At 44.6% G+C, this 23905-nt stretch overlaps 1 protein-coding gene across 1 annotated transcript in view; it reads left to right on the top strand.

Moving 5' to 3' along the window:
* WRN (WRN RecQ like helicase) overlaps positions 1–23905 on the top strand; it is a 94905-nt gene that overhangs the window by 17790 nt on the left and 53210 nt on the right. Inside the window, exons 9-19 of the mRNA XM_044680487.1 lie at positions 40–120; positions 1339–1471; positions 3666–3741; positions 4987–5054; positions 5323–5431; positions 7357–7425; positions 9537–9619; positions 12658–12764; positions 16332–16519; positions 18719–18893; positions 21912–22093. Coding sequence (XP_044536422.1) covers positions 40–120; positions 1339–1471; positions 3666–3741; positions 4987–5054; positions 5323–5431; positions 7357–7425; positions 9537–9619; positions 12658–12764; positions 16332–16519; positions 18719–18893; positions 21912–22093 — 1271 coding nt within the window. The remainder of the gene's footprint in view (positions 1–39; positions 121–1338; positions 1472–3665; positions 3742–4986; positions 5055–5322; positions 5432–7356; positions 7426–9536; positions 9620–12657; positions 12765–16331; positions 16520–18718; positions 18894–21911; positions 22094–23905) is intronic.

Below are 23905 nucleotides of genomic sequence, written 5' to 3'. Positions count from 1 at the left end.
TTACATTCAAACCAGTCATTGATTATTTCCCCCCCCCAGGACCTAATTTCTGCTGTGGACACTCATGATCTCTCTTCCATTATTGAAAGTGATGAAGATCTGGAGATGGAGATGCTCCAAGTAGGTTTGTGGTTCAGGGATTGTATCAACAAAGTAAATGGACATTGTTGTGAAGGATGTTTGGCCCTGGGGACAGTTGTCTCGGAGAGGTCCTAAGAGGAGGCCAGCTGGCTTAGGAGGAGCTGTACCTCATTTTATCTCTGTCCTTATTCTAACATTTTCATCTACATTTTTTCCTTCTTTGAGGTAGTGATTTATTATTATTATTATCTCTATTTTTTAAATTTTAAAATGTTTACATGATTCATTTTCTTTCCTTCCCCTCTTCTGTGCTCCCTCCCTGAGCTGACAAGCAATTCCATTGGGTACAAATGTTATCATTTGATACCTATTTCTATATTCTTCATTTTTGCAATAGAGCAATCTGTTAAAACCAAAACCCCAAATCATGTACCCATATAAACAATTGATCAATCATATGTTTTTCTTCTGTGTTTCTGCTCCCAGAGTTCTTTCTCTGGATTTGGATAGCGTTCTTTCTCATAAGTCCCTCAGGATTGTCCTGGGTCATTGCATTGCTACTAGTAGTAAAGTCCATTACTTTGGATCATTCCACAAAGTTTCACTTTCTGTGTACAATGTTCTCCTGGTTCTGCTCGTTTCACTCTACATCAGTTCCTGGAGGTCTTTCCAGTTCTTATAGAAATCAAGCAGTTCATCATTCCTTATAGCACAATGGTATTCCATCCCCATCATATACAACAATTTGTTCAGACATTCCCCAATCAAGGGACACCCTCTCATTTTCCAATTTTTTGCTACCACAAAGAGTGTGGCTATAAATATTTTTATACAACCCTTTTTTTTATTATCTCTTTGGGGTACAAACCTAGTAGTGGTATTGTTGGATCAAAATTGCTTTCCAGAATGGTTGGATCAATTAGTAAATTATTTTTTAAAAAATGAATTGGAACAAACAAAATATTTGCCAGTTTCATCAAAAACAAAGTTTAGTTTCAGAAAACCAATATTTTAGCTCCCCTCCGAGGGCTTTATATATTCAACATACTTTACTAATTATTATGTATCAGTTGTAGTTGGAATCATTCCTTCTTGGCAACTCTGCCTCATAAAACTGACTGAAGTCTGTGATTTGGGGGCAGCCCCATGACTTCTGGGGAGTCAGAGCTGGCTTGTGCACCATCTTGGGACAAGTTCCTTTTGAGGTGGGAGCAAAAATGAGATGGCCACATAGGTTGTTTGCTTTGCCTTTTTCAGTCTTTGGAAGAAGTAGACCGTGACCAGTTGGAGTGGAGTGTTTCAGAGTCACCGGAAACAGAAAGTGAGGCAGGGACTGATATGGCTGATGAGGGTGACGAAGAAGCTGTTGAAGAAGAGGACGATGAATGGGGTAAAGGATAAAGGACGGGGCAGGAAGTAAAAAAAAACCCAGGTAGTGTCTGGGTGTGCAGGTGTGTTTGCCCATGTGCCTGTGTGAATGTGCCTATGCCCATGCCATGCAGTAAGAGGGCAGAATTTCTACCTTAAATCTTGTGGTTTGAGTCAGTTGGAAGGTTCTCTATCTGTAAATCCCATGATGTAAAATCTACTCAGCTACATTAAGAACAGCTTTTATTTATTTCAAAAAAAAAAAAAGAGCAATATGGCAACAGGAGGGAATCGCCTTCCCAAGTGCCCTCTGTAACCGTGCTGTGAGCTAGGCAGTACAGCTCTTGGCTCCAATATGGACCAAGTACAGGGACACCTGCATTCCAGCCTGGGATTGGAGCCTTGGTCCTTCTTCCATGCTCTTTCTTCAAGGCCACACAGACACTCCAAGCATTGAATGAGTGTGGCAGTCAGAGTGTAACCCACTGTTCTGTCTTACATATTTGTCTTCCTAATTGCAGTCAGAAGAAAGATTTCATGCTCATTTCTCAGCTATATTTCAGGTGGTATAGAGAGGGAGTGAGTCTTACTTTCTATGATCTCACTTTGATCTCAGACATTGGCTGGATGGAGTGGGGCACAAATCCATTTTCATACTAGGCTTGTGGGGAGCATGAGGGCTGCATTTGTAGTTCCCTTAGACTTGCAGCTTTTCCTTCCTTCTCTGTGGGTGACCTGGGCTGAGTTAATGCTCCTTTGGGGAACCTTGATCCTTCATCCGTAAAATCACACTAGTATTTCTTAGGTCCCTGGCAGCTTTAATATCTTAGGATTCTAGTTGAGAAACCTTCCCTAATTCAGCTCCATGGACAGACTGTACACTGGAGCCTAGCGAGTTGGAGGACAGAATCCCCAAGGCTCCTCACATTCTGTTTTCCTGAATTGTATGGACTGTGCCAGATGCATGATCTGTGTTCAGAGCCACAAGCCGGATGCCCACGCTGTCCTATACCTCTCCTGAATAAGAATGGGTTTCTTGCTTGTGGGTTGGGGCCAAATGAAGCAGAACTTGTAGAAACCCCAACCGGTGCTCAGTAAGTTGAGGGGCTGGTTGCCTCTTTGGAGGCCTGGCAGTGAATTGGACTTCTAGAGATATCTGTTGATTCTTGAGTCACTTTGCCAAAGGGGCATCTGCTCAGTGCTTAAGCAGTGGGAGTTAGGGGGCATCCAGTGAGTCTCAAAGTGTTGCCTGGACCTCAAGCTTCTCATTGAATTGGGGGACAAGCCACACAGAGTGAAGGATAAACTAGCAGAAAAGTAACCTATAGGTGTCTCTGCTTCTAGCCTTGCTATCCCACTGGGTCTGGCCTCTTCCTCTATTTGATATGGAGGAATTATACTGATTTGTCCTACAAGTCCTAGGCTTAATGGCCTAGTGAGAGGAGGAAGAAGAGGAGAAGGAGAGGAGTGAGTGGGAAGGATTTTTAGGAGGCAGTTAGCATCATAAGTGTCAAGCAGCAAGTGTGGACCCGTGCCAGACACTGGGCCATTATTTGGATCTGGAGATGGGTCTCAAGAAAGCCTCAAAGGTTTGATTGGTCCAGAGTCAGGAGGTGGTTAAAGGCCTCTACCTGTGACTGAGGAGGGATGAGAGGACTACTTAAGCTGCGCCTGAATGTTTTGGGGAGGGATAGTAGGATAGATGACTAGAGAGTAGACAGAACTCTATGACAGAGGGCCGTGGAACATGGGCTCTTTGACCTGAAGGCACTGGGGAGCGTTTGAAGAGTTTGGATTGGTCATGTGACAGAGCAGCATCTGGTCTTAAGTCATCCAGTGGCCACTAGGGTGTCAGGTCCAGAGGGAAGGGGTACTTGAAGCAAGGAGATAGCTTTTTCTTTCCTTTAAAAAAAAAAAAAAAAGATGTAATAGGGACAGCTAGGTGGATAGAGCACCAGGCCTGGAGTTGGGAGGACCTAGATTCAGATCTGGTCTCAGACATATACTTGCTGTGTGACCCTGGGCAAGTCATTTAACCTTGTTTGCCTAGTCCCTGCCTTTCTGTCTTAAACTTGTCACCAGGGAGAAGGTATGGGTTTAAAAAAAAAATATATATATATATATATATATATATATATATATAAGATTCATTCCCTCTCCCCCTTACATTAACATATTCTTCTGTTTGAACTTACATTCAAATATTTTGTTTTAAGACCCTTTGTTACCAGCACCTACTGCAGAGCATGTCATTTGCCTAAAGACCTACTTTGGACATTCCAGTTTTAAACCGTGAGTAATTTGTTGCTTAACAAAGTGACTTAGTTTTTCTTAGTGAGGAAAATGCAAAGACAAAACCTTAGTCATTGTTCTAACACTGTGATGTGGCTGATTTCCTAGGACTGCCTCCCCATTGGAGGTGTTTTCTGGCATAGTTGGATTTCAGGAATTTGGATTACTGTTAATAAGAAGATAGGGCAGACACAGACATGTTTAAATAGAGAAGTCATTTCACATCTCTTTTATGTGTACCCTGGATCACTCAAAAAATGTCCGTATGGAGTGACTCCTGCTGCTCCGAGTAATGGATAGAGCCTGGACTTGGGAGTCAGGAAGGCCTGAGTTCAAATTCACCTCACATTCTCACTGGCTATATGATACTGCTGGCCAAGTTAATTTCTCTCTATGGGCCTCCATTTCCTTCATCTATAAATGGAGGGCATTGGACTGGATGGGCCCGGCTCTAAATCTCTATCTAATGTTCTGTCATCTTAAGCTGCTAAACACACCACCCCTGCCTCCACCCCCACAGCCTTCCTCTGTGACTTAGGAGAGAGGGCTGTTGCTTACCATACCTTGCTGTGGGGGAAGAGTGTGTGAGGGCCCACCTTGGGCATTTGGGGGCTCCATGTGGTGGCCACTCAGTGGCTGTTTGCCCTAGACTTGCCCTTTCTTTGTTATAGGGTTGTTCTTCCCAGGGGAGGTAGGTGTGGGGTGGCAGTCACCTCAGAGTGGGCTCAAAGGATTACTGTCAAATACATTTATTTACTGTGCATCTCTACTGCTCCTTGCACATATTGTGAGAGGAATTCCAGAGGATGTAAGAGTTTACTCTGAGGTTATATATTGAGTTCTCTACAGGCTCCATTTTTCTCTGTTGGAAGTGATCCCCAGAAAGTGGTCCATGAATGAGTTTACAGAGAAAAATAGAGGGTTCTCCACCCAGTCTGTTTCTGTCTCAGCCTTGAGAGTCCTCAGGACTTCCCTGAACTACAGCGGGATACCCAGTTGTCTTGAATTAAGTTTTTGTTCAATGACAATCCATTAAAAAGAGCTTTCAACAAGAAAATCTCCTGATGATGAATCTTGCTTGGGTGTAATTGCTTTGTTAAATGAGCTAATTAGACAAGATCATCAATGACCTTTGAAGACACATGTGGGGATGATGAGAAGTGACTTGGCTGTTAAGTGGTACCCTAAAGTTCTTATTTGTTGTAGTCTGCTTTCCTTATTTTTTTTTTCCCTCTCTCCCCAAAGGGTCCAGTGGAAAGTGATCCATTCTGTTTTACAAGAAAGAAGAGATAATCTTGTCGTTATGGCTACTGGTATGTGTGTGCTGAGTAGCATAGCTATATTTAATTATTTTTTTAAAGTGTGGTAAGAACTCCTTCTCCATGGGGTCTTTAGACTTGAATGCTCAGAAACAGGGCATCTGCTCTAGGGAGTAGGAACAGGAGACTTGGGTGCCAGTGAGGGTGCTCCCTTAGCCTCACCTCAAAGGGAGTGCTGGTTCTGGGGCCAGTGACACTACTGGAAAAGCATCGCACGTTGGATCTCCTTGTCTTTGTCTCAGTGTGCCATTTTCATCTAAAGGGTACGGCAAGAGTTTGTGCTTCCAGTTTCCTCCTGTGTTTGTTGGTGGAATTGGCATCGTTGTCTCTCCTCTGATTTCTCTGATGGAAGACCAGGTGCTTCAGCTTGAGTAAGTTGGAACTCGGCAGTTAGCGGCCTTGTTTTTCTGCCCTTATCAAGTTCTCTTTTCTTCTAGGAACATAGCATCTGAGCAGAATGAGTTGGCATTGAAATCCAGACTTTCCACAAAGGGCACTCTTCTCCATTTACAGAAGAAGGACACCTTTTGTGTGGATAGGCTCCCCTTGCTTCCCTAGATCCTGCATCTTGGGACCTCTTTGAGGCATATCTTGTCATTGCAGTTATTTAGTTGTGTGTCAAAATGCATTTTAATAACTGGATGTGTCAGGTTTTCCTCTTTTTCATTGGTCTTTTCCCTTGTACTCCAAAAGGTGGATTGAGAGTGAGTATTCACATAGGAAGGTTTTGGAAAGGGGAACATGGCATCCTGGATAAGTGGCTCTGGGCTCTTTCTGTTAAGGCCTGTCTAAAGAGAACATAGATTCCTGTTCCTTTGTATCTTCAGGAGACATAACAGAGAACAGGAGCAGTTACAGAACCAGGAAAGAATGTTGAGCAAGACATCTGCTATCTTGTTTGTTGCCTTCCCCTTGGGTGGCTTGGAAATAGGATTTTGGTCATTTCAGGAAGTGTTATCGCACCCAGCACTGCAGAGGCAGACTCTAAAGCAAAACAGCCGCTGCCTTCATGGAGCTTCTTTTCTGTTGCAATAGATTGCAGTACCTTTTTTAAAACTTATTTTTAGGTGAGCAATGGCATTTAAACATGTTTTGTCTTAAGAGTGCATTCTTTTGGGGGCAGCTGGGTAGCTCAGTGGATTGAGAGCCAGGCCTAGAGATGGGAGGTCCTGGGTTCAAATCTGGCCTCAGACACTTCCCAGCTGTGTGACCCTGGACAAGTCACTTGATCCCTATTGCCCACCCTTACCACTCTTCCACCTAAGAGCCAGTACACAGAAGTTAAGGGTTTAAAAAAAGAGTGCATTCTTTTTTGAATACATAATCACTCTCCACCTCGCATGTCCTCCCAGGCTTCATCCTCCATGACATTATTGTAGTTTTTGACACTGGACTACCAGCTCCCTTCTCCTCCTTGGCCTGGGCCAGTCCTTAGACTCTCCTCCAGAGTTTGATTTCTTTTAGAGTATGACATTTTCTCATTCACCCAGCTTTGTGACCATGGAAGACCATGTACCTCTCTCTTACCCCCAGAGAACCCCTTTTCCCTCATTCACAGGGCAGAAATCCCAATTCATTTTCTAATCTTCTCTCCCTTGGCCTATTGTAAGAACTTGTGAATGGATGTTTTTCTTAATGCTTCCTTTCTGGAGTCCATTTTTCATGCAGGTGCCATAATCATTTTTCCGAAGCATAGATCTGGTTCTCCTCATGACAGACTTTCACTGGCTCCTGATTACCTCTCTCATAAAACAGAAACTCCTCACTCAGGCCTTTAAGGCTTTAATTGGCATTACTCTCAGTGACTCACTTGGTTGATATGTTTTAGTCAAATGATACTGGCTTTTCCTGAAACTCACCACCAGTTCCACCTCCTGTTTCCATGCATGAGACCACGCTGTCCCCTTCCCTGGAATGTATTCATCCTCTTTCCTGTCAGTGAGAATTCTTTTACGTCTCATGGCCAGCTCTGGTGCCCCATCTGCTCTGATCTCTTCCCTCACCTTCCCCACTGTCCCTAGCTATTAGTACTCTGTTCCTGTGAAAACGGCTCCTACTTTCTTTAGCTCATTGTATCCCTGGTCTGGAGAACAGGAACTGTCTCCCTTTGTCTTGGTAGTCCCAGCACCTTGTTCAATGAGTGGCACAGGGTGAGCTCTTGGCAGATGTAGAATTGAGAGAGTGAATGCACAACTCACCAGCCACTGCTTACTTTTTTTCTCTTGGTGCCCTTCCATAGAAAGGATCCCCCTGCGGACATCCTTGCAAATAAACTAAGAATTTTCTTCTTTTTCAGAATGTCCAACATTAAGGCTTGCTTCCTTGGATCAGCTCAGTCAGAAAATGTCATCAGTCGTGTAAAAGCGTAAGTAGCCTGCTTTTTGTCCTGAGTTCTCTTGTCTGAAAAAAAACGTGGAGACTGTCAAATATGCTCTGTGTTCCTATACTGTTGAGAATAAGAACTCAGTAACCTATGAAGTGCTCTATCCATGGGAGCAGAGCTTTAGCCCTTTAGCTGTCCCTCTTTTTGTCCCCATTTCCTTTGCTTTCAGGTACAGGGCTATACCTCTCTGGAGGTGGTATGGTGAATACTGGCTGAACCCAGATAGTCCTTGAGGCCTTCCTGGCTTGGGGGCTGGGCTGTGGGAGCCTGGCAACCTGTGGGGCCCGGGGCACTGCCATAGAGAGGTACCAGCCTAGCATTGGGATGACCCTTGTGTGATTCTCGTTAGTGTGTTAGCCTAGCTCTGAATTCTTAGAGTTTTAATATTTATGATATCAATTCTCATGACATCAAGCCAGCCTCATTATCTCACCCTTGTAGAGGGTGTGAAACACTCCAGACTTCTGGTCCTTTGTTAATTCCACTAAACCATCTCTCTAACATTAATAAGGAAGATGATCAGTAATACGAGAGCCTTCCTATCAGTAGTGAAAGTTGGAGAACCACCCGCTGGGTGGTGGGATGGGGACAACTCGTAATATTCTTAATTGAGACTATGCTTTCACTGACTTAAAAAACCAACCAACCAAACCAGGACAGAAGCTTACAGGGTGAGATGAACACAAGGATTGGAAAGATCAGTGACAGCCAAGTCAGTAGGTGTTTATTATATGCCTGACTTTGTGCCAGGAGTGATGCTGGGGAGTGTAGATAGTATAGAGGATGCTCTACTTTGAGAAAGGCCGAAATCTGGAGATGTCAGGGACCAAAGAGCTTGGGACTCCCACTTTGCATGCATCTCTTGTGTAGTTAATGCTACTCCTTCCAAGCCTCGTCTGGTCCCTTGCACGTGCAGCTTTCTTACCAGTTAATGACTTATTCTCTGTGCATTTGTATTTAGATACTCCACATCAGGCCTGCAGGCATTTATATATCTGCTTCAGACAAGGCACCGTTTCAGACCTTGGGTTTTATTGAGGACTCCTTTTTTGAATTTGATTTTCTGCTTATTTTGCTAGTTGTCTTTTATTTTTCTTGCTCTGTATCATTGAGGCTCTCCCTGACTAATATACCACACTTCTGTATTCTCAGTTATGAGCTAAAAAGAAAAACCTATCCTTTTGCCCTTCCCTGACCTCTCCGCGTTCCCCCAAATTCAGGCATTTGAGGTGAGAAAGATTTTGTGACCCTTGGTGGCACTCTCTAGGCTTTCTGGGGCTGTCTTTATGCCCTTCTCAGTCACTAGCAATGGAGAGTCACCAGTTAGACCAGTCTTGAGAGGCTCTCAGTCTTTGCAGGGATCCAAACCCAGGAAGATAATGGTTTGCCAGGGCAGCTGCGACCTAGAAGGTTCACTTTGGCTTCCTCTTTGCTGCTGATCTCCAGCTCTCTCCTGGTTCCTCTCTGGATCCTTGGTTCTTGGTCCCCCTGGGGGATGAGGCTTACTACCTACCCAGTTCCCCATGGTTCCTGTCTACTGCTTGAAACCCATCACTACTCAGGCCTTGGGGGCTGTCTTATTTTTGGTTTTGTTCCTTCATATTCAATTGTATTTTCAGCTCTGAATTCTTTCCCTTCCTGTACCCATTGAGAGGTAAGAGAAACAGAACTGGCTATGAATCCATGTGGTCTGTGGGGCATCTCCTCAAGGCAGAACCCTATGATTCTGAATACTAGACTACTTGTCTCAGTTCAGTTTTGGCAGACTCTGCTCAGTTGCTGTTCTGCAGGGGTCAGATGGGGAGACACCCTGGCTGACAGAAGGCCTGTCCCCCCAGGTTCTACTTTGTGGTCTGGCAGGTGCCTCACTGGCCGAGTTGGATTTATCACTTTCTTTCTCTGCTACCCTCAAACAAGGCACTATTGTGGTGTCCTGAGGGATAGGGATTCCCAGATTCTTGGTAAGATTTTTTGGCAAGTAAACTCAAGAGTGAAGGATGTAATTACCAATGGTACCTTAATAAGTCATATGCGGATGATGCGGTGAGGCGAATGCTTCCAGCTTCTCACTCTGTTCCTCTCTTCTGTTCCAGGGGAGAGTTCAGGGTTGTATACATCACCCCAGAGTTCTGCTCAGTGAACTTGGACCTGCTTAAGCAGCTTGATGCCACTTTGGGTAAGTGACAGAGTTGGCCTGTGCCCTGGGGGCTTATGTCATTGCTGGGGGCCCAGGAGGTTAGGGCTTTCTAGGTAAGAGTCCAGGTGATGTGGATGCTTGGGGAAATTAGCAGTTGATAACTCACAATGAGAAAAAAAAAACACTAAAAGAGACACCATGTTTCTGAAAAATGGATTTCTTGGTGTGGATAAAATTTGTTTAAAATCTCACATCTCTGGAGGCTCTTTTGGACCCCACAGTTTTCTCTCTCTCTTTTTTTTTTCTTTTTCTTGAGCATTTTTGTTTGGTCAAGTTCCCAACAAACCTTTGTGGTCAAGTCACTCCATTGTTAGTTCCTGTACTTCTGTGTGGTGATGGATAAAAATTGACTGAATGCCATATTTTCCAAACTTTGTAGATGTTTTCTGTGATTGTGAGGTCTTAGACCAGAAAGTAGAGGTTCCTCAGGGACAACCTTTCCATTTTATGGATTAGGAAACTGAGGTTCAGGACCTTAGTCATTAGACTCCAGTCACTGTGGCAGTGTTACAGTTCTGTCCTAGCTTTCCAGATGCAAATGTCTCCTGCTTTATCATCTTGACCCTTGCCAGAGGAATTCTAGATGCAGAGAGAGGTCTGTCCAGTGGGGTCCACAGTTCTGTAGCCCTCATGGGGTGATGAGACCTTTTTCTCTTCAGCACTTGCAGGAAGCACATGGGGCAAGCATTATCAGTGGTCTCATTTTACAGATGAGGAAAGGGAGGCCGCAGGTGGCTTACCATCTTGCTTCTACCAGGGCCCCTGTTGCCATTTGCCGGTTTCTAGATAGTTGATGGTTTTCTGGCTATAACTTCTTTCTTCACGTCAGTAGTTCGAAGCTTCATGAGATATGACCTGGGACTCCATCTTCTGTGTGTCTTTAAGTGACCACTTTATGGATATGACTAATAAGAGGCACTTGTATTTTTGCATTGATAAAGTTTTAAAGAAGTTTTCTCTAACTGTTTGATGTTGAACAACAGTATATCCTATTAAAATAATTTTGAGGGACAGCTAGGTAGCACAGTGGCTGGAGAACTAGGCTTGGAGTCAGGAGATCCTGGGTTCAAAAGTGGCCTCAGACATTTCCTAGCTGTGTGACTCCAATTACCTTACCCTTGTCCCTCTTCTGTCTTAGAATTGATACTAAGACAGAAGGTAAGGGTTTCTTTTAAAAAAAAAATTATACTATTTGTGCTATAAAAATGAATGCATTCTGAATATTTCATGTGTACTGCCCAAACATTTCATTAATTTATCTTTTCAACAATATGCGAAATTAGGTTCTCCAAGTGTTTGTAGCAGAAATAACCCCAAAAACCCAGATAGAAATGTGTCAGGACTGAGGCCACTGCAAATTCTATTTCGAATTTGAGTGGCTGAACATTTGTGAACCTTAAAGATTAGGTGAAGCATTTTAGTGCTTCCTCGGTGCTACTTCCGTGCTGGGGACACAGATATAAGCAGCATCAAAGGCAGACATGCCCTTGAGGAGTTTCTATTCCAGTGGGGGAGGCAGCATGGGAAAGGTGTTGGGAAGGATGGACTGGAGAGGTCTGGAGCAAGTTCCTCATCCTCTTCTAGCAGTGGCTGAGGGGCTACCTGACGAGAGAATACTTGTCTGGGCCCTTGTGGCCTTTGAGGTTTCACCTGGAGGTCCCATAGAGGCTGGACCATTGTCGACCAAGAATTATGAATGTCATCAGTAAATAGGCCCTGCCCTCAGGCAGCTTGCAGTCTGCCAGGGGAAATGGCATGCAAACAAATACATACAAACAAGCTATAGATGAGATAATTAGGAGAAGGCCCAAACTTGATTGGATTTTCATTTCCTTTTCCCCTGCTTCTCTGGTCCTCTGCCCTGTGTATTAGGAAAGCTTATTCCTAGGCCTGGGCTCCTTTCCTGCCTCTCAACCCAGCAGTCTCTCTGGACATTTGGTTGTTGCAAATGTAATGGCTGGAGGTAGGAGCTGCCATGTTAGGCTGTAGGCCTCCTTGGTTTTGCTACTCATTTAAATGTAAACTAACAAGGATTTCCACTTGAAGTAAGAAAATTATTTTTTGGATCTCAGATCAAGAGCAGGAAAAGGCCATTTATTCCAGCACCCTCAATTAATAGGAAACAGGCAGAGATTCCATTAGAGTTTGGATTTGAACCTACTAGGTCCTCAAATTCCAGATCCATTGTTCTTGTTACCAGTAGTTTGAGATTGCCCTGGCCCTCGATCTGATGCTGGTGCAGTAGGTGTTGTGGAGGAGGGGTGATCAGCTCAAGATTTGGTAGGTGTAGTTTTACCCCCTTAAGGTGTGGAAATGTCCCCAAATTGTCTGCCTTCAAGGCTGAGCCCCTTCACTCGTCTGATTTTGATTTTTGTTCTTTTGAGACGCTTTATATCAGTCAGTTATGAGGAGAGTACATCCTTTCCTTCTACTCTGCTGCCATCTTAGCCTGGAAGTGTTACCAGTAGTTTGAGAGTTTAATGCAAAAGCTCACCGGGCCTCTGTTCTGAGTTATCCAGTTTGTATTGGGTGACTGCAGCCTGTCTGGTGGGTGCTCTCATCTCATCTCATCTCATTGCCCTGGCTGGCTTTGTGTTGGTCTCTCAGACCCACCTAGTGTCCCTAGAGGTGAATCCCATTGGGCTATGTGGTGCTGCACGGCAGAGGCATCCTAGAGGCTGATGGCCAGGGCCATGTTACCAAGCTGGGATATAACAGCCTGATGGCGTGTGCAGAGCGTGAGGCTGGAGTGGGGTCTAAGAGTTTAGGATAAAAGCTCCATTGGGGAAGGCAGGTGGCTGTCTAGGCTAGTTCACCTTTATGTCCCACTTCCATTTGCTTCTCTTCTGGGATCATTATTGTATTTTTTCTGAAACTCTTTAGGCTTGAACTATCTCCTTCTTCTTCCTGTCATGTTGGTAGCCAAGACCCTGATTCTGGTTTTCATTTAATGGCTAAATGACAGGCCCACTTTGTGTGGGGGTGTCACTTATTCAAAGATTTCTCCCTCTCCCTAGGGATCACCTTGATTGCTGTGGATGAGGCCCACTGTGTGTCCGAGTGGGGGCACGATTTCAGAAATGCATTCCGAAATTTGGGCTTATTGAAGACCACCCTGCCATCGGTAAGCTCCCTTGGTCTCATGGCTGAGAAAGGGCCCTTCTGCCAGAGCATATCTGTAGGAGGCTTGGCCCTTGGTGGGCTGGCTTCAATTTGAACGCCTTCTCTGTCGCCCTTAATGTTTTCTCAGGAATTGTTGTCTTTGGCCACAGAATGGATTTTAACCTAATCACAAGGGTACAAGCCTGGGTGGTTGTAGAGGCTCAACATTATTGCCACTCCCAAGGGGAGCAAATGAATGGTGAAAACTGGACTTGACTCTCTCAAAAGACAAATAGGAAATGGGTTTTAAATTGCAACGTAGGAAAAATGTTACTAATGATATCTCTCTCTCTCTCTCTCTCTCTCTCTCTCTCTTAAACCCCTATCTTCTGTCTTAGAATCTATGTATTGGTTCTAAGGCAGAAGAGTGGTAAGGCCTGGGCAATGGGAGTTAAGTGACTTGCCCAGGGTCACACAGCTGGGAAGTGTCTGAGGCCAGATTTGAACCTAGAACTTCCCATCTCTAGGCCTGGCTCTCAATCCACTGAGCTACCCAGCTGCCTTCAACTCTCTCTTTCTTTTAAAGAAAAAAAAATCTCTTACCTTCCATCTTAGAATCAGTACTGGGTGTTGGTTCCAAGGCAAAAGAGCTGTAAGGGCCAGGCAGTGGGGGTGAAGTGACTTGTCACACTGCTAGGAAGTATCTGAGGCCATATTTGAACACAAGACTTTCTGTCTCTGCCCTGGCTCTCTATTCACTGAGCTGCTTAGCTGCCCCTAATGATCTCATATGTGTCAAATCTAATGGCCTTAAAACACTCTCATCCTTCTTTTACCTCTCTCACCCCTGATCTCTACCCTTTCCTCTTGGACACTTGCTCTCCTCTGAGTTGCCAAGACATGACTCTCTTATTTTTCCTCCTGACTTTCTGATTGTTCCTTTTCAGTCTTCATCAATCAGAGCACTTCCCAATCAATCAGAGCACTCCCCAAGACTCTGTCCTGGCTCCTCTCCTCCCGTTTCTCTTTTGGTGACCTCATCTGATCCCAGGAGTTTAATTACTGATTCATTTGTTGGTGGTCCCCTGGTGCATTTCCCTAGCCCTGATCTCTCTCCTGAGCGAGTGCCATTCTTGCATCACCACCTCCCTACCTGCCACTTGGTAGGCCTGTCCCTGGGTCTGTCACTGCTTCCTTAGTATCTTTAGTTGCCTTTAGAAACAGTACCTAGAATCATCTTCTTCATGAAGAGTTTTCTGGTTCTCACAAGTGCTTGTGCCTTCACCCCAAATTACTGATGTTGAATTTACTCCAATTGTTTGTACTTTGGAGGAGAAATAGCATGGAGTCTGGATGGAGAGCTGGCCCCCCCATTTCCCACTCCTCTCTGGGTTATTAAGGTAAAAAATAATAAAAGCTGAGATAAATATATAAATTAGTATTTTAATTAAAGCCATGCTGATAGATAAAGTCATTAGACCACGCGCTTGTAAGATTTTAAAACTGCCGCCCAGCCATTATTGTTACCTCCCTTCTCTTCCTGAGTCTGCTAGCCAAGAGGTCGACTTCCTCCTAACCCAGGAGATTTGGGCGTCCCCACGCCCAAAGAACTGGAAACGGAAACCCGTTGGACCACGGGAAATGTAGTTTGATAGTTCCCACGTGTCCATAGAAAATATATATACTTTTAGATGGCATCTTCCAAATTTCACTTTTACAGGGTCACCTTGCTTGCTGAGACTGAATAGTCAGGCAAGATGCCAGCCGGCTTTGGTAGAGGGCCTTTCTCCCCTGAGGGGGCTCTGTCCATTGGAGAAAGCCCAAACTTAACTTCTGTCTCAATTTTACATTGGACATATACGATGTCTCCCCTGGCTAGTCTGGAAACTCCTTGAGGGAATACCTGAGAGCACACTTGTCTTTTTTTGCCTAGGACTCAACCCAGTGCCTGGTACTTGGCGGGTGTTTAATCAGAGTTTGTGGACTAATGAAGTGTAGGACTTAGCTTTCCCCTGGAAAGAAGGGTTTAATTCAGATAGGCCGATTCAATAAGAGAGAGGGCCTTTGCAGGCAGTCGGCAGGATAACCGGAGCTAGGCAAAGGCAGTCTGGGAAAGACCCAGGTGTCTTTTAAGTTCATTTTTAGTAATATACCACAACTGTTGATGTCTGATTGGCTCTTGAACCCATACTACCTCCCTGCACCTGCCTGAGTATCAAGGGTGTTACTTCCCTTCTAAGCCCTGGTTTCATCAGCACATGGGGCCTCCTTTCCCTGCTGGACACTGACTGAGGTGACTTGTGACAGCCAAAAGGTCATGAGCTGATAACAGCCCATGATGGGGTTTTGAGCCTCAGGTCTGAATGCACTGGCTGGTTATGGAACTGAAGAGTACAGCCACGCCTATGAGTGCTTCCTCTTTCCTCATTCCTTCCCTCCTAGCCCTGGCCTCCCTGCCTCCAAAGAACCAGTGAAATCTTCATGGCCTCATGTGATGGTCCTTCCTCACTCTTCTTCCTTCTTGATGTCTTTGCAAACTTTTCATCCTTCTTATGTCTTTGCAAACTTTGAAAATGCTTTATTCAATTAGCAAAGATTTATTACATGCCCAACATATGGGCATAGAGAAAAGTGGCAAAAGAGAGCCCCTCATGGAGCTAATGGGGAGACAGCTTTCAGGCAGACACATGCCTCTAGATGGGAATTAAACATAGAAGACAGAATATAGACAGCTCTGTAGTAGGAAATAATGAAGGAACGAAGGCGCTGGAATGGAGAGGGCTGGGGAAGACTGCCTGTTGAGGATGAGCTTTGAGTTGGGACTTAAAGGAAGCCAGAGAAGGGCAGGAGTCCGAGTGAAGGAGAAAGAGGGTTCCAGGCCTGGGTCATAGCTAGAGGGAATGCAGAGCTGTTCATGGAAAAACCAGGAAGCCACTGTCTCTGGATGGAAAAGTATGTGTTGGGTGTAGAATATAAGAAGACTGGAGAGGTAGGAGGGGGCAGGTGGTGATGGAGCATTTTGTATTTGATCCTGGAGGCACCAGGAAGCCACTGGAGGTTGTTGAGGTTAGGGAGTCATAGGATCAAACCTGCGCTTTAGGAAAATCTCTTTGTTGGCTGATTGGAGGACAGACTGGAATGGGGGAGACTACCTGATTCATCTCCCTGCTCCCACAGCTGCCTAAAGTGCAGGTCTGACTGTGTCACCCTCCCCACATTAACCTCTAGTAGTTCCCCGGGCCCTATGGGATCAGGAATGGGCTGCTCCCAACAACCCCGCCCCTTCCTGCCTCCCCATCTATCATACTTTCCTCCCCTTTCCATGCTCAGCAGCCTGGCCCTTCTTTGTCCTCTTGGACACTCGATCTTGTGACTCTGTCTTTGTCCCCTGACATGCCACCTCTCATCTCTGTGCCTTTGTTCTTGCCATCTTTCCTGCTGAGAATGCCTTCCGTCTTCTCATCCTGATCTCCTCACAGGCTTTGCAAACCCCCCATGCCTGTGTCCCTCAGGGTTTTCTCTGTGAAAGTCAGCCCCAGAGGGCAGGTGCTTCATTGGAGTTGGTGATGCCATCTGCATTTCTACACAGGTGCCTATGCTGGCTCTGACGGCGACGGCAAGCTCCTCCATCCGAGCTGACATTGCACACTGTCTCCACCTGCGGGACCCTCAGGTCACCTGCACCAGCTTCGACCGGCCCAATCTCTACCTGGATGTTGGGCCGAAGACAGGCAGTATCCTTCGAGATTTGGACAGGTTTCTTGTGAAAAAGACAGGGTGAGCAGCTGTCCTTGTGGGTATATGTGTGTGGCTTGTGGGACGATCCACAGAGAAGCCGAGTGGCTTGCTCAGATCAGATCTTCAGCCCAGGGCCACAGGAGAAAATGACTTTGAGGTGAGGAGAGAAGGATTCAGGGGTCTCCGCAGTGGCCAGTGCCTCTTTGCTCCATCCTGCTTTTGTGCTCAGCTGGACATGTGGCATAGCCATCCCAACTCCTGAGAGACACACACTGAGCGTGTCCTGTGTTTGGCTGATTTGATGCTCACCCCAGCCCCGTGAGGTTCATGGTACAGATTGCATTCCATTTTACAGATAAGGATAATGAGACTCAGAGGTGAGGTGACTTAGCCGGAGTCTCAGTGTTAGACAGAGGCTGAGGTATGGTGTGAGCCCAGTTCTCTGACTGGAATGTATATGGCCTCTCTTGACTGGTAGATATCTAGTCTAGATGAATTGAGAGGAGCCTGGGATGCTTTTCCTGGGTCCCTCCCTAAACACCAGTTCACAGAGCATGTGGCTTGCTCACTTGTTAGGAGAATAAAACAAAAACATTAGGTACCAGAGGCCATTTTTCTTGCCATGTTCCCTGGTTTCTTGGCTGGCCGAAGGCTCTAGAATTTTGAATGACCCACAATCCATACAAACTTTGAGAGATGTTACAATCCAGGGTCAGAGTGGTTGTAATTAGCTTTCCCAAGTCATGTCTGTAATTTAGCTTTTACTTTGAAATGACCAGTCTGTCCCTGAGCAAGGAGGCAACAAATCCCCTTGTACTGCAGCCCCCCAGTGCACTGTCAAGAGGGACTGGTTCCCTGCTTCCCTTCCATGCTTCTTGGGTAGTGATAGTGACCTGAAGATTCCAGCTGCCCTTTCAGGGAAGCTTTTTAGGTCTGTACTCTTCCATGTGAAGGCAGCAGCATGGCATGGGAGAATCCCACTAACAGATGTGGGAACCTAGGAAAACACCGACTTTTTTGAGCCTCAAGGTCCTTCCAGTAAAATGAGGAAATTCGACGAGAGACACTTTGGCCAGTCATGTTTCCATTGAAATAGTCCATGTGCTGCTTTCTCAAAATGAAGCTATTTCCTGACTGACTTGCCCTGGTGACCAATATCCTTTAAACTGCCTGGTTTCCAAGAGTCAGTGGGCCTTTTGCTCCTCTGGCTTCTAAGGAAGCCCCATAACCAAATCAACTTCTACCATGCTGGGGAAAGGGTCACTTCAGGCCAGAGCCTGGTCCTTGAGTCCTCCTCAGCCTCAGGGCTCTTTCTGCTAGGGGAAAAGGGGCCTGAACTTGTCAGACAGGGAACACATGCTCGGAGGCAAGTGGCCCATTCATTAATTCACTCAACAGATAACTCTTAGAGGAGCCTCAAGTTAGAGCTGGAATGGTCCTAAGAGAAGAACCTAGGCTTCCTTTTAGAGTTTAAAGAATGAGTGAGTGGCCTATAATCCTGCTTCCACCTGGATTACTTCTCCCTTCTCCTAGTCTCATCTGATCTTTGTGACCTCTGGCTGTCTGCCCTTTAGACCTTCTCTGCTCATTGGCTTTTGTATTAGCGAAGGGGTCAGGAGTGTAGTGAGAAAACCAGAGCAGATGTTTCTGTGACTTGTTAGCTTTAGTTTGAGGTTGAGCAGAAATGGAGGCTGGCATTTCATTTCTTTTGCTAAAATTTTTAATTTTTTTTTAAATTTTTTTTAAATTTTTTTTATTTTTATTTTTTTTTAACATTTATTAATATACATTTTTAACATGGTTGCCTGATTCATACTCCTCTTATCCCCTTCACCCCCCCCTGCACTCCCCCCACCCATAAAATTTTTAATTTTAAGTTTATTTTAAGTTTAAATTTAAGTTTATTTTTGGTGTGACTGAAAGTTCTTTGGCCTCTGTTGCCAAGGACTTACTTCAGCCATACTTCATTCCATAAACGCCACATTTTTTAAAATGTAATTTCGTGAGAGCCGTACAGTGCTCACAGTGCCGCTCCTGTAACAGCGCTTGAAAAAAAATGGACTTTATGGCTCCTGCAGAAAGAGCCCTATGTGGCCCTCAAAAGAGCCAGATATGGCCCGAGAGCCATACATTGCTGACCCCTGTTCTAGAGCTTCTTTTTCAATGTTAGTCCAGGTGTCTTATGGGACGTGTGTGTGTCTGTCCCCTATTCATATATTTTTTCTTCCATTATTTTAGATCATGTCGGGAATTTGAAGGCCCTACTATCATCTATTGCCCTTCTAGGAAGATCTCTGAACAAGTGACTGTAGAACTCAGGAAACTGGACTTAGCATGTGGGACGTACCATGCGGGTATGGGGATTAATTCGAGGCGGGAGGTCCATCACAAATTCATGCGAGATGAAATCCAGGTATGTGGACTGGATCCCTTTCCTCTGAGCAAGTGGGAGAATGTGGAACATGGAACACCCTGGGAGCGCCTGAGGTGACCTTGGCCTTTCCTGTCATCTCTAGTTAAAATTCAAAGAGGCTTTAGACTGATGCCAGTGCTGTTTGGATAGGGAATGGTCCTCATTGAGAAGTCTGGGGATTGGTTTGGTGCTCTTCTTGGACTGGCCTGTGGTCTTTGGTGAGTTTACTCATCGCTGGTGCCTTCCTGTCTGGTGTGTTTAGAAGAAGGAGCAAAAGGCAAGGGTCTCTGAGTAAGAATGACCACTGTGGCTGGCCTTTCTGTCCATTTCAAGTTTAGCCCACCTCACTGACTCCTTATCTTACATGCCTCTCTGTCCCAGACCTGACCTGGGACTAACCCATTTTGAGAAAAGTATTTTGGGTCAAGGATTCAGTTGAGGTCCTGGGGACAGGTTAGAAGAGGTCCGGGTTAGGGAGGGGGCCTGTACCTTTAGACAGTAGGCCCCTTTATTCTTGTTGACTGCATTGGACAGAGTCTGGCTTTCCCTCTGTCTTTATGATGGGCTCATTTTAAAAGTGTCTGGGGGGTAGTGGTGGCCTCCCAAAGAGCAGCTTTGTCCCAGGAGCTCTCAGCTGGAGCGTAGCCTACTGAGACAGAGCATTTGTGGTGTGGGGTGAGGAATTGGGGACATTAGGATTATGTTAGCTTCTCCTAGATGAAATAGTGCTCAGCACCCTGGTAAGAAATGGAAGGACCATGAAAAAGAGCCTTCTAGATTGGCTACTAGTTTGCAAAATTCTTGCTGGTGTTGGCCTCCCCCTCTTCATCTTCCTCCTCCTCTCCTGTTCATTTACATAGTGATGGACTGGGTGTCCTCCTTTCCCTTGGTGTGTTGTTCTCCTTTCACTAAAGGCCACTTAGGTTTGGAGTTTGTACCTCTTCTCCAGCTTGTCCCTGGGGGGCTCTAGCATAGGGGGGCTGCCACAGATTAGCTGCTGAATGACCTGAGGTAGAGCATTCAGTCTCTGGCTTTCAGTCTTCCTTAGTAAAGTGAAAAGCTTTGGGGTATTTGGTCTCTCAAGTGCCTTTTGGGTCTTGGCACTCCAAGGTGTCCTGGGATGGGGTTGAGTCTGTCCTGAGGTCCAGTACCCTAGTTCATTTCTTCCTCAGACTTATCTATAGATAATTTCTGCCTCTCTGATGACTTCCCTTTGTGTTGGAATTGGGGGTTCCATCATTTTCCTCCAGGAGTATGGGTTGGGCTTTTTGGGAGGTGCTAGACTTCCTGAGGGTGTCTTTCTTCAAGGCTTTGTCACCCCAATAGGAGAGTTACTTTTCCTCCTCCATTGCTGAACACAAACCTTCTGAAACAAGAGTTTTGAGGAGGGAGCTCCTGTGAGGGAAAAATTCCTCAAGGGCAGCTCCCCTGGAGAGGAGGCCCTCTGGGCTGGGTCCTTGGACAGCAGATATCTAGCTTTCCTTGCATCTCTGGGTGAAGCCCTTCCAAGTTGTAGAAACAAATAAAAGTGGAATGGGGTACTGCGGGCAGAGGAAGACTGTTGAGTCCTGTAGGTCCATCTTGGTATTCTTTTCTCCTGTGTATGGTCTTGGGTGGACTGCCTACTCCTGCTGGGCTTGGCACACAAGACACTGTTAGCCTGCAGAGAGCTCTGAGTGAAGTGCATCTGGGTGGTAATTAATGACTGGTTCTTTGTCTAGGGATATTTATCCTGCTGCTGCTGCAGACTGTAGAGGTCAGCCCCTTAGCTTTTGGCATTTTCTTTGTCATTTAGGCTCTAGTTCTCTAACAAAGCCAGAGAGGAGGCTGGATGCTCAATGTCTGGTTTTAAATAGATGATGAGAACTCATCTTTTAATCATTAGCCATTAATGGCCAACCTGGCCAGTAATAATTGGCCAGAGCTCTACTTTTTCTCAAATAATTTTTTGTTCGGGGTGCTATTTAGCACTCCCACGTTTTGTGTATGTTACCTGGACCTGAAATCTGATGGTGATCAGGGTCCCCCAGTTTGCTTATGGTTATGCTTAATTGAAATGAGAGCTATAACAATGTTTCAGGGATGAACGAAAAAGCCGTTATTGAACTTTAGATGCTAAGTGCTGTGCCAAGGACCTGGGGATCCAAGGAGAAAAGCTAAATAGCCTCTGTTCTCAAGGAGGCTACATTCTGGTGCAGGGACACAAGTCATATAGTAGAGTTAGATGGGAAGGTCCTGTGGCCCTGTGGTATGAGGTACCAGGGCTAGATTGTGTGGAAGGTGAATTTGCTGAAGAAAATGTCCTGAGGACTCAGCACTTAGCTGTTAACATAGAATGTATTTGGGGAGAGAGAGAGAGAGAGAGAGAGAGAGAGAGAGAGAGAGAGAGAGAGAGAAATTGTTCAATTCTATTTGACTGACTCTAGCCACATCTGACTATCTCTGTCTGAGGCACCCTGTAAGAAGTGTAGGTGACACCACACATGCCTTTGTCCAGATAAGTCACTCTTGGTTCTTGGAACCTTTTCTAGAGCCTCTCCCCCTCTTAATATGCTTTTTTGGGTCTATCTTATTCCTTGGACAGTTTTTTCTCTTTCTACTTGATCTCATTTCCTTGGTCTATTGTAGGAACAACTTGGGTCATATTGCCTCATTATACACTTAATTTCAATTCCTAAAGGTCACAAATTCATCCCCAGAACCATGTGTGATTCAAGTCAATGAATAAGTGGTGTCCCCAGGGCTATCCTAGTCTAGACACAGTGTCCGAGTTCACAGGAAGCAATCCACTTGCTATTCCTACATGGGATTAGGGGGAAGGAGAGTGGAATCTCCTGTTGGCCTTTGATCTATCAGTTGGACAGAAACCTGTTTGGACACCTAGATACTTGGTGTAAATGAGTGATTTTAAGTTTACTTTTAACTCTTCCAGCTCTACTTATGAACATGTTAACCAAGAAGCCTAGCTATATGATTTTAGAAAAGTTCATCTCATTGCAACATTACTCTTGCTCTCAGTGTGTCATAGCCACAGTCGCCTTTGGCATGGGGATTAACAAAGCAGATATCCGCAAAGTCATCCACTATGGCGCTCCTAAGGAGATGGAATCTTACTACCAGGAGATTGGCAGGGCCGGTCGCGACGGCCTGCCCAGTGCTTGCCACGTGCTCTGGACCCCTGCAGATATAAGCTTCAACAGGTAAAAGGGCAAGGTGGGAGGAGGTCTCTGTGAAAGCAATGTTTGTGTTTGTTTTGTTTTGTTTCCCCCCCAAAATTAATTAATTAATTAAGAATATTTTTTTTCATGGTTAACATGATTCATGTTCTTTCCCTCTCTCCTCCCAGAGGTGATGAGCAATTCCACTGGGTTATACATGTATCATTGTTCAAAACCTATTTTCGTATTATTAATATTTATAATAGAGTGATCATTTAAAGTCCAAATCCCAATCATATCCCCATTGAACCACATGATTGATCATGTTTTTCTTCTGTGTTTCTGCTCCCACAGTTCTTTCTCTGGATGTAGATATTGTTCTTTTTTATAAGTTCCTCTAGATTGTCCTGGATCATTGCATTGCTACTAGTAGAGAAGTCATTACATTCAATTGTGCTACAGTGTATCAGTCTCTGTGTTCTGCTCCTCTCACTCTGCATCAGTTCTGGAGCTCTTTCCAGTTCGCATGGAATCCCTCCAGTTCATTATTCCTTTTAGCACAATAGTATTCCATCACCATCAGATACCACAATTTGTTCAGCTATTCCCCAATCGATGGAAATCCCCTCATTTTCCAATTTTTTGCCACTATAAAGAGTTCAGCTATAAATATTTTTGTACAAATCTTTTTCCTTATTATCTCTTTGGGGTACAAACCCAGCAGTGGTATTGCTGGATCAAAGGGCAGGCAGTCTTTTAAAGCCCTTTGGGCATGGTTCCAAATTGCCCTCCAGAATGGTTGGATCAATTCACAACTACACCAGCAATGTATTAGTGTACCAATTTTACCACATCCCCTCCAACATTTATTATTTTCCTTTACAGTCATATTGACCAATCTATTAGGTGTGAGGTGGTCCCTCAAGAGTTGTTTTGATTTGCATTTCTCTAATAATGAGAGATTTAGAGCATTTTTTCATGTCTTTATTGATGGTTTTGATTTCTTTATTTGAGAACTACCTATTCATGTCCTTTGCCCATTTGGAGAATGGCTTGATTTTTTGTAGAATTGACTTAGCTCCTTATAAATTTGAGAAATTAGACATATGTCAGAGGTTTTTTGCTATAAAGATTTTTTCCCAATTTGTTGCTTCCCTTCCAATTTTGTTTGCATTGGTTTTGTTTGCACAAAACCTTTTTAATTTAATGTAATCAAAATCAAAAAGTTCATTTTATATTTTGTGATAATTCCCTATTTCTAGCTTGGTCTTAAATTCTTTTCTTTCCCATAGATCTGACAAGCATACTATTCTATTTTCACCTAATTTACATATAATTTCTCTTTATATTTAAGTCATTACCCATTCTAAATTAATTTTGGTATAGGGTATGAGATGTTGATCTAAACCTAATCTCTCCGATACTGTTTTCCAATTTTCCCAGCAATTTTTGTCAAATAGTGTGTTTTTGTCCCAACACCTAGGATCTTTGGTTTTACCATACACTATCTTTACACTACTGATCCACCCTTTTGTCTCTTAGCCAGTACCACATTGTTTTGATGATCACTGCTTTAAAGTACAGTTTAAGATCTGGTACTGCTAGGCCACCATCCTTCACATTTTTTCCCCATTATCTCCCTTGATAATCTTGATTTTTGTTCTTCCAAATAGATTTTGTTATAATTTGTTCCAATTCTATAAAAAGGTTTCTCAGTAGTTTGATAGGTATGGCATTGAATAAGTAAATTAATTTGGATAGGATTGTCATTTTTATTATGTTAGCTCATCCTACTCATGAGCAATTAATGTTTTTCCAGTTATTTAGATCTAATTTTAATTGTGTGGAAAGCGT

The sequence above is a fragment of the Gracilinanus agilis genome, chromosome 6 (genome assembly GCF_016433145.1).
Source record: "Gracilinanus agilis isolate LMUSP501 chromosome 6, AgileGrace, whole genome shotgun sequence".
Lineage (NCBI taxonomy): Eukaryota > Metazoa > Chordata > Mammalia > Didelphimorphia > Didelphidae > Gracilinanus > Gracilinanus agilis.
The sequence above is the reverse complement of the archived record's forward strand: the minus strand, read 5'-3'. Positions and strand labels throughout refer to the sequence as shown.